Consider the following 18,063-nt stretch of genomic DNA (forward strand, 5'->3'; position numbering starts at 1 on the left):
CTGAAATTAAGCTCTAAAACAAGAGCCACAGCAAGTTCTTCAAGGCACATTCTATGGAGAAAAGCACTAGACTGCCTGTTGTTGAAAGTATGGCTCTGTTACATAGAAATTAAAAATGTTTTGTTTCTTTTTCATATATCAACTGGTTTGATTACACATACGGGCCCCTCTACCAGATAGAGTAGATAAATGGCTTCCTGGGAACTCATGAGTCTGGTTGATGGAAACAAGACAGAAGTTAATTGGGAAAACTTAGTAGAGAGATGTTTGGAGAGGGAGGATGGGTTGCAGTTTCCTCCAAAAAAAAAAAAAAATATATATATATATATATATAGAGAGAGAGAGAGAGAGAGAGAAATTAGAAATTAGAAATTAGAAGTCTAGATGATTACTCCTTTCCTCATGTTCCCAAGACAGTTCAAGAAAAGGTTGGCTTAGGGTGGCATTTGAAGGAAGGTTGAGGGGAAGACCATGGTTTTCTTTGATTATTGATGACCCAGGAACAAAAGTATCTGTACTAGGCAAGAGGGAGACCCAGGGTCTGCAGAGAGAAGGTCTGAACTGAGAGGAGTTTGCCTTTCTGCTCTTTCGCCTACAGCAGGAGTATGCAAGCTACGGCCCATTGGCTCATGTTTTTATCCACTCAAGAGCTAAGAACATTTTACATTGTTAAATGGTTGGAAAAAAATCAAAAGAAAATTTTGTGACATGGGAAAATTTTATGAAATTCAAACCACAAAGCCTCTTTTTATTCCTTCTTCTCCAGCTCAAGACTTCACTGAGCTGGTAGTCTACATTTGGTTACCTGCAGGATTCTTGAATTCCCCTGAGGCGGTCAGCTATGTTAATGCCCTAGGGGCAGTGACCTTGCTTTGTGCTCTCTCCTTAATAGTACATAGCACACATCAGACTAGTTATAAACATCAAATATTAAATAAAAATCTCCCGCTGTGGCTTGCTTTGGATTCCCAGTGGAACAGCCCTTGAGACAAGGGGTCAAATAGATGGAATTTACTTGGGAAACGTCAGCACTGTGGTGGGCTAGGACTCAGACCATCATAAAGACTAAGTGAAGCTATCTGGGGATAAAAATACTGTTTTTCAGGCGAAACAGGTAATAATTAAAAGGTAAGTAACCGGCTTTTGGTCATTTTAGCACATTAGACCTTGCACATATTGATAGATACACACATGCACACGTTAACCAGCTGGAGCCTGGCTCTGACGCTATACTGGCTTTGCCCATTGTCAATGTGCTGTGAACCAGCTAGGTTGATGGAAATTGAGGATGAGAAAAACAACTGCTAAAAGTTCCAGTCTCTGAGGATTCATTCGTTTGTGTATTCATTAAATAAATAGTTGTTGAGTATCTTCACTGTGCCAGGTACTCAAAACATGTTAACCATTTAAGCAAAAAGCAGATTTGCTCTCAATAATGGCACTTTCTTGAGTCTGCACTCTTAGCACTCTCTCTCAACCATCCCATCATCTCCCTGACTCAGCTCCTTCCTGCTCCTTCTCTTTTCTCTCTCGGCAACACCTTCATCTTATCATTAGGAGCGCTGCTCTATGAAGGCAATACACACAGACCAAACTCATCCTGGCAAGTAAAATTTTGTCTCCTCCCATGATTACAGCTTTAAAATTTGACCTGTGTCATTTCTAGCTACCTGGCTCTTAATAAAGACAGATTTAAAAATGAACATTAGCATGAAAGGCAGCTTAAGCTTTTAAAATATATTTGCCTACATTATACAGGTTAAATTTTTCCATTTTTAACTGCTCAAAGCAATACGGCATGCAGAGAGGGTGGCTCAGTGAGATCCAGAGATAACTGCCAAAGGTCATTTTAATGTATACCAAAGATCTAATAAACAGACACAAATTCTCCACTTTATTTCTCTCCTTTCCATATCCTGATAACAAAAAGAAGCTATGAAATTGCTGAAAAATGGAGCAAAAAGATAAAGGAAGCAAAGGCTTTGAATAATCAGTAACTAACTCAGGGGCTAAAATCGAGTTTCTGTTATATTATAATGGCATCTTATAAGAAAGTTTTCTGGGGAAAAAAATACCTTGAGAGATGACCCTTTGGGAGCGAAACATTTGAAGGGCTTCTTGTCGTCTGACAAACCATCTTCTGGCATCTTCTGGCGTTTCTCAGCAGCTTCTGCCCTTCGCCTTTCAATCTCTTCCTTTAGCCTCCTCTTCTCTTCCTAAGAGAGAAAGAACAAATAACAGGGGCGTCCATCAGCTTCACGCCAAAAGAAAAGAGTGCTGAGGGGCAGAGCACAGTCTCAGAGGAAAAATACCCAGGTTCTAGAAAAAAAGCCATCCCTTCCTCAAGGGTGCCTCAAGGGTGGCACCAAGCTTGTGAGTTCAACTGCCTCCACACTCTGACGCTGCCCCTTCCCAACTGTGTGACCTTGGCCACGCTACTTATCTGCTCTGTGCCTTGGTTTCTTCATCTGTCAAATGGGATAATAACAGGATCCACTGACCAGGGCTTTAGCAAGGACTAAATGAGAAAGCCCGTGTGAAGTGCAAACTGGCGCTCAGTGTTAAGATCATCACTGTCATCGTCGTCCCGCCAAGCTCTCTAACAATGACCTTCCCTTCTGTGTATGTAAAATAAGGGTCTCTTCTACCTACTTCCTAGAAGAGTTGTGAAGACAAATGTGATGATTTACACGCAAAGTTATACAAATGTGTGCTACTATATTTACCAACTTGTAGAGGATATGATTTCATGGTGTCCCCACCTCTGTTTTAGGTGGTTTAACAAATCTGAAATGGTGTAGATGCTGCATCCTAGTGGTGAAATCGGATGTTTACAGTTTGTCTGTGAACCTCTCTGTGCCTTCATTCCTGGCCAAGAATACTTTCTCCTGTTTTCTCATCAAGCTCCACATTCTCTATGAACAATTTTCTGAGAGATTAATGGAGTCTTTTGTAGTTTTCAAACTGGATGTTCTCAAGCAGAGACAGGATATTCATCTGTCAGGGGATGTTGAAGAAAGATCCTGTGTGTTATGGACTGAACGTTTGTGGCCCTCCCCAAACACATATGTTGAAATCTTAACCCCTAAAGAGATGGTATTGGGGGGGGGCGCAGTTGGAGAGGTGATTAGATCATGAGAGTGGAATCTTCATGAAAGGGATGAAGTGCCTTTCAAAAAGAGGTCCCCGAGAGCTCTCTCACCACTTTGACCCTATGAGGTCGCAGCAAGAAGACTACATTTGTGAACTGGGAAGTGAGGTCTCACCGGACACAGAATTTGCTGGCACTTTGATCCTGGACGTCCTAACCTCAAAAGTGTGAGAAATAAATTTCTGTTGCTTATCAGCATACGAAAATTTCTTACAGCAGCCCCAGCTAAGACTTTGTGCTTAGTAGGAGGTTAGACCAAGTCATCTCCTAGGTCCAGTTCAGTTCAAGAGTTCCGGTTTCTCTTCTGCCTTCACTGATACTTTGTTTCTCTTTAAGTAACAGTAATAACTATAACTTCCTGAGTGACTCTTAGGTACCAGGCACCATGAATACAATGATTTCATCGTCACCACAACTTGAAAGGAGATATTTCACAGATAAGGAAAAGAAGTCTCGGAGCAATCCAGCAATTCTCCCAAGGTCCCAGCTTGCCAATGTCAGAGTTAGGAATATAAGGCCAGGTGTGTTTGATTCTAAAGCTCTGTCATCCCAATTACTTCCCAACCAAAGGTCATTGGCTCATTGAAAGCTAGAGTTGGAAGAGCACTTGGAATAATCTATGCAAACTTTCCACAAGTTCAGGGAATGTTTGTGTAGGATCCACATCAGAAAGTCATCTAAAGTCTTTTTGCATATTTTTAATGATGGGCAGTCACTACTTCTGAAGATAAATGGGAAAAAGTCTAGGCTGAGTGGGAGAAGCTGGGTCTCAATACTGGTTCTACCACTTATTAGTCAAGTAATTTCACACAAGTCACTCAAACTACTTGACTCCTATAGTTTTGTCCATAAAATGAGAATACTACTACTTCAGGATTAAAGGAGAAACACACCTTGTAAACTACAAGGCTTACAGTAGTTGGTTAAGTACTTTTCTACTTTTCAAAATTTGCCTTTTGAAACTTTATCTGTTGTTTTTAGTTTTGTTTAAGAAGACGGAACAAATTCATCTGTTCATAATTACTGGGCTCCTGCTACATGCCTGGCACGAACTGGGTCCTGGGTATACAGTAATGAACAAAGCAGATACTATCCCTGCCTGTGAAAATCTAGTTCCTTACTTTTCCATTTAAAACACCCCAAAAGCAATTGAAAAGACTCTTCTCCGTAAAACCCCTTCAAATATTCAAAAACAGCTATCACGTGACTTTTGGTTCTTGTGATCTGCAGACCTTTTCATCCTCCGCTGCTCTCTAACTGTTCTCTTATTGAGGGACAGTACAGGGTCATGGATTAAGACAAGTGGGACCTGGGGAAAAAATTACAAAACCCTCTCTGTGCCTCAGCTTCCTCATCTGTAAAATGGGGATGATAAGACTACCCACGTCAGAGAGTTCTTAGGGGAACTGGCTAAACTAATGTGTATAAAGGGTTTAGAACCACGCCTGGCACAGAGCAAGCGGATTCATCTTCAAATGTATTTGGACTCTGACAGCAGCAGTTCACCGGGGAAGAAACTATTTCCAGGACTGGAAGGGTGAACAGAGCTCCACACTCAGCGGCTCGGGCGCGCTGAGTGCTGGGTGCGCTGGGCGCGGTGCCCTCCTTACCTCCTCTCTGACTTTTCGCTCTGCTTCCTCCTGCTTCCTCCTCTGCTCCTCCTCCTCCAGGACCTTCCTTCGCTCCTCCCTCTTCTTCTTCAGCTCCTCCAGTTCCAAGGCCGCCTCCTGCTGTTTCTGCTTGAGCTTCTCGAACTCCTCACTCTCGGTCTCCCCGCGGCGGCGGCGAAGCTCCTCCAGCCGCTTGCCCGCTTCCACTTGGGAAGCGCCCTCAGTCTCCTTGGCCTCACTGGCCCTCCCTCCAGGGCGGCTGCAAAGGAGGTGGACACATGTCTGCCTTACTGCACGGTGGATCCTCCCAGCAGCCCAAGGGGTAGGCTGGGGGCCCCTGGGAATCTCCAGGTTAGGTCTGAATCCAAGTCCCTCCTCTGCCACTTACCCCGGGTATCCTCTGATGTACGACGGGGGCAAAGAGGCACTGAAGGTGGGACTGTAAATAGGTACAGCCACTTGGCGAACAGTAGGGGAGTTCCTCAAAAGATTAACAGTAGAACTGCTCTATGCACCAGCAATTCCACTTCTGGGTATTTATCCAAAGAAAAACACTAATTCAAAAAGATACATGCGTCCCAAGGTCCTGCAGCATTATTTACAACAGACAAGATACGGAAACAACCCAAGTGTCCACTGATGGTTGAATGTATAAAGAAAATGCGGAATAAATACAGATAATGGAATATATTCAGCCACAAAAAAAGGAGAAATCATACTCAAATACTTGTTAATAAGTAGTGAGGGCATTTTTAGCTGAATCTGAACACAGGTAGCCCATTTCTGACACTTTTGTAACAGATGAATTACCACAGTCTAGTATCATTTATTTCATGGAGAGAGTGGTACAGTGTTTCTAGCTATGGAGCAAGAGGAAGAATAAAACGGAAAAATGAATTCAAGATTACACAATTACCAATACCAATCTCATGTGTACATCTCATGCTTTTTAAATAATGAGGTAGTTCTGAATAAACTATGTCCTTTAGGACAATGACTTTCAGGTTGGAAAATCAATTTAGTGACCTGTAATTAGCATAAAAAAACCCTAGAAAACATCAGAGGGCATTGCACAGAACAAGGGAAATGCTTATTTCTTGATGTGCTTTTTTCATTTATAAATATATACGTAGCTGTGTACTGGGTTATGATGTAAAATTTATTTCTTACTAGGAGCTGAGGTTAAACAGTTAAAATATATGTTCTAGGTTCTTGATGGCTAAAGATGAACTCTTTTATATTTAACTCCATCGAGGTTAGAAGGTCCCTGAAATCTTGGCAACCTGTTTCAGGGTCTTAAAGGTTCATAGGCCTATACCTCCGCAGAGGAAATCTCCCCTCTCAGTTAATTTAAGGTCTTTCCATCTTCAGAGGTGAGTTTGTTCTTTCTTTGTGTTCACCATGTTAGTATTTGGTTGGACTGGCAAACTTATATCTATAGAAACTTCTCTGGATTCCACTAGGTGTTGCTCGGTCTTCATTTTGGATATTCAAAGACCCATCATTAGGGACTGATTAAATAAATCATGATCCATCCACCCAGCTGAACACTCTAACATTAACTGCAGGCTTACATTCATTGGTACAGAAGCTAGCTAAGATACATTGTTACACACAATGCAAGAATCATTTCAAAACAGAGAGGTATAGGGAGTTCCTGTTGTGGCGCAGCAGAAACGAATCTGACTAGGAACCACGAGGTTGCGGGTTCGATCCCTGGCCTCGCTCAGTAAGTTAAGGATCTGGCACTGTCGTGAGCTGTGGTGTAGGTCACAGACGCGGCACAGATCTGGCATTGCTATGGCGCTGGCGTAGGCTGGCAGCAACAGCTCTGATTAGACCCCTAGCCTGGGAACCTCCATATGCCACGGGTGTGGCCCTAAAAAGACAAAACTAAATAAATAAATAAATAAAACAGAGATTTATAACTATAGGAGTTCCCTGGCAGCCTAGTGGTTAAGGATCTGGTTTTGCCACTGCTGTGGCTAGAGTCACTGCTGTGGCACACGTTCGATCCCTGTCCCAGGAACTTATGCATGCTGCAGAATTATACATATATAATTATACTAACACGTATACATACTATATGTGCATGTGTGTGTCTGTTTTGAATGCATTCACACAGAGAATGCCTGGAAAAAATGTTACTGGTAGTTATCTTTGGGTGATGGGTATTTCTTTTTATACTTTTAATATAATATTTATTTTCTGAATGTTTTAATGAGTACATTTCCCCCCTGTAATCAGAATAAAAACCCTGATTCCCACAATAAAAAAGTAAACAGAAAGCAAAACAAATCCTCATTTTGTTCTTTCTACAAAACCTTGGTATTATCTGCTGTCTCTATAGGCTTGCTTCTTGAATTGAAATTTTCCTATTATGCTTTAGGGGAAACAATTTGCCGGTAAGAAAGCAGGCCTCTAAAGGGATCAGTAATTAAATCGGACCAAAGGGGCTACGCTCAAAACTGGAAGAGGAGTTCCATCCACGTCGCCTTTGCTCAGATGTGCTGGCATGCACTCAGCATTAGGGTGCCACCAATACAGAAATTTCTTCCAGAAGGTTCTCTTCTCTCTCCTTGGCTTTGCTAGGTGCAAGATGAACATCTGACTTTTTACTATGAACAGCTGGTTTTCAGTTAGGCTGGTGAGCTCTAAGCTAATCTAAAGAGAGGTTCAGAGTTCCCGTCGTGGCACAGTAGAAATGAATCCGACTAGGAACCCTGAGGTTGCAGGTTCCACCCCTGGCCTCACTCAGTGGGTTAAGAATCGGGCATTGCCCTGAGCTGTGGTATAGGTAGCAGATGAGGCTCGGATCTGTTGTTGCTGTGGCTATGGTGTAGACCAGTGGCTATAGCTCTGACTGGATCCCTAGCCTGGGAATCTCCACGTGCCGCCACAGGTGCGGCCCTAAAAAAAATAAAATAAAATAAATAAAGAGAGGCTCCCACTCCCTTCCCTGCTCCTTACTTTATAACTATGTGGAGCAAAACCAGGTGTCTCTGCTTCTATTGGCATCAACTTCTAACTGAAACTAAAACTAATATTATGTTGGCAGCTAAACAGAAACTAATAACATGGTGGCAGCTTGTTTCATTCTTTTCTGCCCAAACACAAACAGTTAAAAGCAAGAGTCCCATTTATGGCTTCTCAGTGATCAATCTGTTTGCCATCCCTTCTGACTTATCTCTTTGAATTCCACTTCTCTGGATTTCCGAACAGTGGGCGTGTTAATTATTAATTTGAGCTTTGACTGAAGCTGGTTGGCAAGTTTGCTAATTGTTAACCAATCTTCTTTCTACTGATGGATTTTTTTAAACATTACTTCTCTTAACAAAATTGTGTTGGTACCTACACACATATTTTAAACTATCAGATAATTAAACGATAACATTACTAGGTAATATTTATTCAACGCTTTTCATGAACATGACACTGTTCTAGGGCTTTAAAACATTAAACTACTGGCACTTCAGCAAGCTCTGCATTCCGCTTACCAGCCTGAATCAACATGATTTCTAGATTTTCTATGAATTCCTAAGTAAACAATTTTCACATCTACTTTTTCGCCAACCCCAAGCAACATCTATAGGTTCTACCCTTTGCATTCCTTCACACTTTATTTAGGCTTTGTATGCACATCTTTTCTTCCATGTGCTTTAGGCTCTTTTTTGGATAAATGTGACTAGGTTGCTGCTCAAATTTTTGAGTAGAAAAATTGTTTGGGTACTGCTGTATTTACCTAAGATCTTAGCACCTTAGAGCAGCTGGAAATGTCTGTCTCTAGTAGTTCTCCTTACTTCCAAGTATTATAAATGCTTTGTTGTAAGGCGTAGTCTGACTTCTGTACAATACCTGCTTGAAAATTTCTTATTTGCAGTGTCCTGAAAATCGGAGTCTACTGGCAAGGCTGCTACCAAGGAAAACCCCATGGGAATCCATGTTACAGGGACCCAAGACTCTTTTCTATGACATCTGGCGCAGGAACCAGTGACATAACAGAGACCGGCATTTGGCAGCAGTGGTTGGAGGGAGTGGGGCACAGAGAATTAGGCAGCCAGGTGTCTATGGCAGGCTTCTGCAACTTGAGTCCTTCTGCAAAGCTGATGGGGGGCAGGGGCGGCTCTCTGTATTCAATGTATCTAGAGGTGAGGATTTACCTGCATATACTTGTCTCTCTGTCCTTAAATCAGCTGCCCAGATAGTTAAGATAAAGTGGGGAGGGGGTGAAAAGAGGAAACTGAAGCTATGCAGGAGGTTTTCCAAACTAGGGTGGTAGTCATGTGCCCTCTTCCTCCCTCTTAGAGATTCCCAACACAAAGTAACATCGAGGGCTCTAAGTACTTTGGAAACACACGGTTAAACTAAATGAATCAGATTGAAGTATTTGGCTACTGAGCAAACATGGTTTTAGGCAACAATTACTTACAACCTTAAGCAAATAGATTCTTGAAAATGGTACTGAGAAGGCTCTCTTATGAAGTTGGCTGGACCAGACAGAGACCAAATCAATGATACTAACTCCAGTCATAATGTTTTCTAATAAACTGATCTTACATGAACATATTAGGTCAGTGAACAAAAAAACCATGGATGCCAAGCATGATCTGCCTTGCCAAATAATGGGAAAAGCAGATCAAACCGTGTCTGAGCAATGCCTGCTGGTCGCCTGTTAGTGACTGATAGCCTGACCTGCTGACTGAGCATCTCTAAGACAATGGCCAATGACCTCACAACAAAAGCATGTTGCCTGTTAGCACGTTTCTGTCTGGAGACACAGGGTAGGGAGACTGATTTTTTTTTGTTGTTGTTCCACATGTGAACAGAGTCACTGTTAACTCTTCACTACTTCTTACCTGAACGTATTCTCGGTGTGTTTGAGCTTGTGGGTCATGAATTCTCCATTCTGTGCCTTCACGTCTGTAAGTCCCTTCTTTCCACCCAAGAAGCTCTTAACTTCTTCCTTGCGTTCTTTGTCCTTTTTAGTCTTCTCATCTTTGATCTAGTCAGTGGTATAGATCAGGAAGAAACATAACAATAAGAATCTTATTGGGTTTTGGTTGGTATCACCAAATCAGACCCAACATTGTTAGGAAGCCAGAAAACTCACAAGTAAAACAAACCACTAGAGAATAATGTGGTAGAGCTGAAATCAGAGGAAATTCTTAGAGCATGAGCTATGGGCCTCCAGCCTCTGAGGAAAGACCTTGACCACAATTTTAGGAGGTCAAGATCATTCCTGATTTCACTGAGGTTTTATTTTCCAAAGTAGTGGAGGTGTTACCGTTTGGAAATGATTATATTCTGGGAACTCCACCTAAGAGTGGTTGTTTTCAGTTCCCACTGGGAAGAGCAATTATTAGTGTGGCCTTGATGGGAGAATGGCCAGGTTGCTTGGACAGATTTCTTCTTGGACGAAGGGGACTTGAGGACACAAACGTGTTGAGGAGGAAAGAAGAAACCTACCGAGTTACCAGATCTGTCGAGCTGAGTTTGGCAGATGGCAGGGGAAGACCACCCATGTATTTCACCAAATGAATAACTTGGGTCCCCAGAACAGAAGACATAATAACCCTACCTTTAGGGGGATGACTCAGAGACCTGTGGGGGTACGTTTGTAGTCATCTAAACCATTAAAGATAGAATGAAATGGGAAAAATTCCAGGGTTTACCTTGACTTCCATTGAAGGTAATAATTTAGTCTCTGGATGTGGTTTTGCGATTATTGTAGGAGAAAGTTAGGTGATACAGGGAGAGCAGCTTTAATTTTTTTTTTTTTTGAGGGTTTTGTGTTACAAGTTCCTCACAGTGAGTCAGATTATTTCAAAATAAACTGCATTTACTTAGCTTTGGGGGGAATAAAGGAGCTCAAATTACTTTACCTTTATCATCTCACCCATTCTTAAAAAGTGAGTGTGAAAACGGCTGGGGTTCATTAATGCTCTTTTCAAGACAAAGAGCGACAAGACACTAACATGCTAAAGAAACCTAAGAAGATGGGGTGCTGGCCAGGATGGTCCCTCTTACCTGACCACACATCTCTTTGCAGCTATTTTGTACTTCCCATAACCTCCACCCTCTTCCCTTCACCCCCACCTGCAGCTATTTTGTACTTCCCATAACCTCCACCCTCTTCCCTTCACCCCCACCTAAGTGCATGTTTTACTGAGCAGAGTACAGATTTTTGCTCTTCTCTGATGAGGCTTCGGTAGTCCTTTGCCTGGTTGCCTTCCCTGAGTGCTATTTAAATTACTATAGATGGACTATTCACTACGATGCTGCCCTAATTATGACTTTAATCTTTTTCCAAGGGGCATACATCAAGGACAGCCCTTGGACATGCTGGCTGTTATTTTGCCATTCACTCTGAGAGTTTTGTCTGCAAGTCAGGAGATCTGAAAGCTGTCAACAAACTTGCTGTGTTCCTTTCAAAGTAGCCTAATGTCTCTGGAATGCCGGCTGCAGGTACATAAAAAAAGAGAACTGGACTAGATGATCCCTTCCCAATCTTTCATCTTGTCATTTCTCTCTTGGCTCCTGATGTGTCCTGAGAGACTCCAGGCAAGAGAGAAGCTCCTGGTCTGTCCTACAGCATTAATGCAGCTCCTTGGTGGCTATCACTGCCCGCTAATAAATCAGTATTCACTGGGCAGGCGGGGCAGGCAAGTCTCTTCTCATTTTGATCCACCATTGGTGCTTACAGACCCCAAAACCACAGACTGGAGTTTCTTTCCTGGTTAGGAAGTATTTAGGGAACACATTTAAGGGTGAGAGGGTCCTATCTCAGGGAACCCATGAAAGACATTCTGAGTCAAATCTCACAGTTTGGGAAGCAGTATAAAAAGAGAAATTCCCTTTAACTCATTTCTATTTTGGAGTCTGAGATATTTCCAGTCTCCCCAAATGCATGATCTGATTTACTGACTGAAAATGTGTGTAAAATAGATTTGTAAAACAATACACGTCTAACAGAAGAAAAATCCCCCCTTTATTGGCAAAGGTTACAGTGGATGGTATGCTTATGGTCTCTTTGGCAGACGTTCTTAGAAAAATTCCCAAAGAAATAATGAAAACTTGATTCTGACTGCAAACTATTTTTTCTTTCTGGGAAATGAATAAAGTTAATTCCACAACACCTTCAAATTTTATTTTAAGGAGTACAGTGGGTTGGATTCTATCGCAGATTCAACCCAGCTCATGGGATATTCTGAGCCCACTGGGAAAAGCATTAGATCCTCTAGATCAAAATGTTACCATGAAGAAAATCTGTGCTGATGGATTAATATGAGGATATTAAGATTAACATGTAACCTGAAGGAGCTAAAGTGCTTCCTACACAGGTAACATCGGCACACTCATAAGAAAGGCTCTAGTCAAATGTGACCATCTGGATAAAACGATGGATACCCGGGATATTCCATGGGATAACACATAGCTAAATGTGTGTGTGAGGGGGTGGGAATTCGATGACAGGCCCTTGTGCCAGAGAGACACTCAGAAGGTCATGAGCAAGTCTAAAAGGACTGAGATGCCGGGCTCTGCGGTACACTGCTTTGCATTATTTGATTCCAGAAGAGTGAGGAGCACTGGTGCAAGTTACAGTTTTTGAGACTAAACTGAACCCACTTTTGCTAGATTTAGAAGCCTCAATTCCTTTCCCGGGTCCACATCTATCATATGGATGATCCATGGCCAAGGTGGACTTCACAGGGAGCTAAGGCTCGACACAGACCCACTGAGTCCAAGTCTGCGTGTGATCTGCATGCACACTAATGTTTGAGAAGCTTTGGCCTATGTGATATGAATATCAGTTTCAACGTGACAGGAACAGCTCTGCTGGAAACTGTTTTCCTGTTAGAAGTCAGAAAAAAAAAAAAAAAAAAAGCTCTAGGGTGAAGAACTAAAAAGAGGCATTTGATAGTTGGGGAAGAGAAAAAGCAGAAATGAAGTTTCACGGTTGATGGTCATCTACGACCTGTCACCACAAAGAGTAAGACTACAGGGGAGAAAGGTTGTTTGTAAGGTATGGGAGTGACTTCTGGAAACATCTGCTCTGAGACAGCTCACTTGAGGTTGGTGTTTACCGATCCTGCACAGCTCCTTGAGAGGAAGGCATTTTTTCAGGAGGGGGAGGCGACAAAAGGTGGGGTGGGAGGGGGAGGAGGAGGGTGTTTCAAAGGGTTAAATCAAGTAAAATATGGTTTCAAGTTATCCACATGAAGCAACAGCATAAACAGCTGGAGCGTGGGAAAATCTAGTCTTTCAACTAGTAAGTTACGGACCAATGTTAAAAGAGGAATGACAACTTTTTTTTTAAGTTTGGGTGGAGGAGCTAATCTGGCTTTGTGTCAAAAAGAAGCCAAGTGCTGGGATACTGGAATGTGCCAGAGGGCAAAGTGGGAACGGCAGGTCAGAGGTCATCACACCATGGCCATTGTTGAACAGGGGTCTTATCTGAAAAGAGGAGCAGTGGGGATTGGAGCCTCTTCTAGTTCTTGGGCACTGAACATAGACACAGAAGGCCTTGGTCATTAAAAACAAATCACATTGTAGTGAATTGAATTAAACTAAGTCGAAATCTAAACAATTATTCAGGGAGTTCCTGTTGTGGCTCAGAGGTAATAAGACTGGCTAGTATCAATGAGGATGCAGGTTTGATCCCTGGCCTTGCTCAACAGGTTAGGGATCCAGTGTTGCCATGAGCTGTGGTGTAGGCTTCAGACACAGCTCGGATCCCACGTTGCTGTGGCTGTGGTATAGGCCGGCAGCCGTAGCCTGGGAACCTCCTAGCCTGGGAACCTCCATATGTCGCAGAGGCAGCCCTAAAAAGACAAAAAAAAAAAAAAAGTTATTCAGCTTCCTCTCCTCCACATAAACTTAATTGCTGAGTTATGATTTCATGCCCTCTTTCTTCTGTACATAAATATATTCACCACAAAACACTAGCTTTAGAGATGAACTCATGTGAGATATTTCTGTTTGAGTTTAGTTCTCAGGTAATTTCGGGTCTTTTTGAGATAAATTTGTTGGTTTTTCTTCTGTAACAAAATGAGAACAGCGTTTCCCAACATGTTCAATGATTCCTTCAGCTGCCTAGTGTTCTAGTTGGGAGCATTTACACTTGCTCCTGCTTTTAAATGGGCGCTGTTCACGTCCCCAAAGCACCACAAGTTCTGTTAGAAACGGGGAGGGACACACACCTTAAACAAAATAAACATGACCCGAACTAGGCGTTCTTTACATTTCATGTGGCTCTTAGGGAAAAAAAAGTTGAAGAAAACAAGCAGCCCCGTATTTAATCTCATCTATTTTCTAAATACGGATTTTTCTGTTTCTTCCTCTATTCTCCATGGGTGGAGAAAAGGAGCAAGAGTCTGAGTCAGAGCCCAAAGCTACAATTCAGTCCCATAGGTGGTGGTAATGCAGTCTTCTTACCTTTGATACTTTAGTTTTGCCATGTTCAAATACTCTGAACGTATTACATACTGTCATGATTTTTAGGATTGCTTAACATAAGCTGACGGCTAACATCGGGTCAAAGGCAGGCTATCTGATGTGGCCTTTTGATTATGTCAGAGCATAATGACATTCTTCCTGCACAGCCTCTGGTCCCCTGACTGGATTACTTACCTACAGTCAAACACCCTGGCACCAGCTCCTGTGTGTGTGCCTCAGAAATGCAATGCAGAACATTGGGCCAAACTTTTCTTTTGGAAACCAAATAGCATCTTCAGTTCACCAAATTTTCTACTGAGATGTGTGGGAGTGTTTTCCTTTGAAAAGTTAAATCATTAATCAAAGCCAGTTGGAAATATTTCATGATTGAAATGCAAGTACGATGGCTCAAGGGGGAAAAAATAGCACTTGGATGAGTGGAAAGCAGCAAAGACTGATCAGAGGAGTGTTTTTCAAGCTTTCTGACTGTAACCCACAGTAAAAAAGACAACTTATATCACAAAGCAATACTTACTGGCCACAAGGCCCTCTGATATTAAATATTCTATTTCATTTTTTAAAAATGCAGATTGACATATTTAACCCATTTTGAGATGCTCTCAGTTAATGCCACCATTCAACCTATCACGACTCATGGCTTGAAAAACACGGGATTAGAGGTTACAATTTTGAGATCATTGGACCTGAAATGTCATGGAATGCTGCTTTCTGTTGCTTTACGACTAGGTTCTCAATGATATTTACCTCTTCTTTTTTGAAGGTAGGCTTGTCTTCTTGGGGCTTTTCTCTTTTAGCTTGCACTTTAGCCCCCCTTTCTTCTTCCTTTTTATTTTTAAGAATGGTAAGGTCACTCATTTAAAAGAAGCCCTTGCTAGCGTACAAGAGTGAGAGGGTGCTCAGTCTCTCTTTGGCTGTCCCAGTGCTCCTATGTCCCCCAGTCAGCAAAGTGGGATAGTTTCCTCCCACCCCAGTGTTTTCTCATGTGCCTGCCACTGTGCTGGCTGAAATGGAGCGGGACTGGTGCTTCTCGCGCGTGTTTACAAACTTGGTGTGTGGTGTGGCGCATCTTGGTCCTGATCAGCTCAATGGCAGCTGTGAGCGCCTTGTAAAAAGCAGGAATGAAAGACACTTTCAGTGCAATGCAGAGGTAGCGACAGAGGGTTCTTTCTGGAGAGGTGACTACACAAGCATCTCTCTTTCCTTTTTCTTTTTTTTTTTTTTTTTGGCAAAGGAGGTGGTAGTGGTGGTAGCGGTTAGATACAGGACTTTTAATGCAGCCTCGCAGACGGGAAAAATATGTTTCTGGGTTTATGAACATTTCCTCCCTTTCCCCCTCCCCTATTTCCACCCTTCCTTATGCCGTGTACATTTATCTGTGTCATCCAGATGGTAAAAGAAGCAAAACGTGTGCTCTTAATTACCAGTCTGTTCTAAGGGGGTGCTTTCTGCGAGTCTGCATTAAGCTCAGGTCTACATGATGGCAAATCAGAGGTTTGACATTTTTCATAAAAGGTCCAAACTTGTTCTTTTCCCTCCTTTATTACCAGTTAAGTTCAAAGGGTTTATTTTTGCCTTCTTAAGATGACATTTCTGACCATGCTTCTTCAGGTCAGCTTCCCACCCCAACTTTTATCACCTTTTTATTAAATGCCAAACACATGGATAAGGAGAGGACTTGTGGTCCTCCTGCCCCATGTAGACCTGTGGATAGAGGTAAGTTGTTAAAAGGAATGAATTAAGATGCAGCAGCAGAATCATAAGGCAGCGCAGCACCACCGCTTTTACCATCTTTGGGTTAATTCATTTTTCTAGTGGTCATAACAACCAAGCACAGAGCAAATCATTTCTCGCTGGTTGTCCCAGTAAATTTGGTCGATTGAATATTTAACTATCAGTTGATTGCTTTATGCTTGTCTATTGCTATGACCTAAAAAAAATGAACAGCTTGCCAAACAATCAAGCATGTGGGGCTGTAGGAATGTGGCCTCAGTCCCAAATTTGATGTGCATTACATTTCTCATAAGTCGCAGGCATCACACACTTGGTGCAAAAGGTTTACTGTACCTGTTTCTTTGGGGCAGCTGTCTGAAGTTTATCTTCTCGTACTTTCTTTTCATTTACCCACTTCCCTTCTGTTTTCTCTTCTGCCTTTCCCCCCTTTATCTTTTTCTCTTGCATTTCCTTTTTTTTCTCTTCTAGCTGCTTCTGCCGTTTTTGCTCTTCTATCTTAGCTCTCTCCTCTTCCTCTGCCTTTGCCCTCTGCCTCGCCTCTGCTGCCCGTCTTTCCTCCTCAATCCTCTGCCTCTCCTGAGCTGCCCGTCTCTCCTCCTCCTCAATCCTCTGCCTCTCCTCTGCTGCCCGTCTCTCCTCCTCAATCCTCTGCCTCTCCTGAGCTGCCCGTCTCTCCTCCTCAATCCTCTGCCTCTCCTGAGCTGCCCGTCTCTCCTCCTCCTCAATCCTCTGCCTCTCCTCTGCTGCCCGTCTTTCTCTCTCCTGTGCAGCTGCTTTTTCTTCTGCTTCCCTTCTCGCTTTCTCCTCTGCTATTTTTTGGTCCTGCTCGGCTTTCATTCTTTCTCTTTCTTCGGCTTCCAACCGGGCCCTCTCTGCCTCAGCTCTTTCCCTTGCTTCCTCTTCTATCTTTTCATTATGGGGCATCTCATGTGAACCTTTTTCCCTCTCCTCCTCTGTCCTAGGCTCATCGGCACTGATTTGCCCATTTTTCAATGCCATTCCTGTTTCCTCTTGGGTTTCTGCTGTTTTCTCTTCTACCACCATCTCTACCTGATTCTCTTCAATGCTCCCTTGGTTTGGCTTCTCTTCTTCCTCTTCCTCCTTTTCTTTTTCTTCCTTCTTTTGCTCTTCGGCATCTCTCCAATCATTCTTCTGGTAGGACTTGGTGACTACTTCTGTCTCCTCTATCTCGTATCTTTCTTGGCGACTTTCACTTTTCTCATCCTTCTCCGCCGTCTCATCTTCGGCTGTGCTATTCTGCATTCTTCTGCTTGGTGGCGACGAACTTGCATCTGCTATGGTTGGATCAAACTCCTTCTGTCGCTCCAGCGCTTCCTGAAGGCGTTTTTGGCGTCTTTCCTCCCGCCGAGCCAGGCGCTCCAGGAGTGCAGCTTCATCATCGGCCTCCATCTGAGTGTTCGTGGTGGTTGTCTTGACCTGCTCATCGGGCACACTGGGCAAGAGAAACAACACCAAAGACAGCCTGCTGGTTAATCGGTCAGCTGGACTCATGTACCATGCCACACTGGGACTACGGTGTACATATGTATACAATATATCCTCATAAATATCCCCTTGGAAGTAGCCATATTCATACATGCCCGCCTGGCTTTCAACTGACAGCATGTGCGGATCTTTGCCAATGGTCTTTCCCTGGCCGCGGGGACTCAACTCTATAAGCTAGGATTATTTGGAGTATTAATGCCCTCTGGGCCCTTTGCCTCAAGCAAAAATTGATGAGTGCTGGTGTATAAATACCTCAGCTCCCTTCTTTGGAGGCAGATAGCTCTGAGGTGCCAGCACCACACTGGATCTTAGAGGTCCCCAGGGAAGCGAAGCTTCGGATACCCACAGTGGTAATTTGCTTGGTAACGAAGCCGTTATTTGGCTGCCTTCCCCTCCCTGTCTCACTTCCCGACACCACTACCAGTTTCTTCTCTGGGATCCCCTTACAAGCAAACAATTTGTGCTCAAATCTTTATTTCAGCATCTGATTTGCGGGGAACTCAAAGACAAGGACCAAACTGAAAAAAGGTGTGAATTCCTCTCACATCCTATGGTGTTCTCCCATGATGCCAAGTCATCCGGAATTCCTGGTGGGGATTGCTGGACCAC

General features: G+C 43.0%; 1 protein-coding gene and 1 long non-coding RNA gene across 17 annotated transcripts in view; both read right to left on the reverse strand.

Moving 5' to 3' along the window:
- CALD1 (caldesmon 1) overlaps positions 1 to 18,063 on the reverse strand; it is a 218,687-nt gene that overhangs the window by 17,148 nt on the left and 183,476 nt on the right. For 8 of the 16 annotated variants that reach the window (XM_021079167.1, XM_021079166.1, XM_021079168.1 and 5 more), the window contains 5 exons: positions 16,282 to 17,401; positions 14,962 to 15,039; positions 9,618 to 9,763; positions 4,762 to 5,020; positions 2,076 to 2,216 (listed from right to left, as the gene is read on the reverse strand). In XM_021079167.1, the coding sequence (XP_020934826.1) occupies positions 2,076 to 2,216; positions 4,762 to 5,020; positions 9,618 to 9,763; positions 14,962 to 15,039; positions 16,282 to 17,401 (1,744 nt within the window). The remainder of the gene's footprint in view (positions 1 to 2,075; positions 2,217 to 4,761; positions 5,021 to 9,617; positions 9,764 to 14,961; positions 15,040 to 16,281; positions 17,402 to 18,063) is intronic. The other 8 variants (XM_021079173.1, XM_021079172.1, XM_005673150.3 and 5 more) reach the window with 2 other exon arrangements.
- On the reverse strand, positions 10,547 to 13,465 carry LOC102160748. Its single transcript, XR_308984.3, has 2 exons — positions 10,911 to 13,465; positions 10,547 to 10,857 (listed from the first exon to the last, which is right to left on the reverse strand). It is a non-coding gene; the product is annotated as an uncharacterized LOC102160748 (long non-coding RNA).

Source organism: Sus scrofa, chromosome 18 (assembly GCF_000003025.6).
Source record: "Sus scrofa isolate TJ Tabasco breed Duroc chromosome 18, Sscrofa11.1, whole genome shotgun sequence".
Classification (NCBI taxonomy): Eukaryota; Metazoa; Chordata; class Mammalia; order Artiodactyla; family Suidae; genus Sus; species Sus scrofa.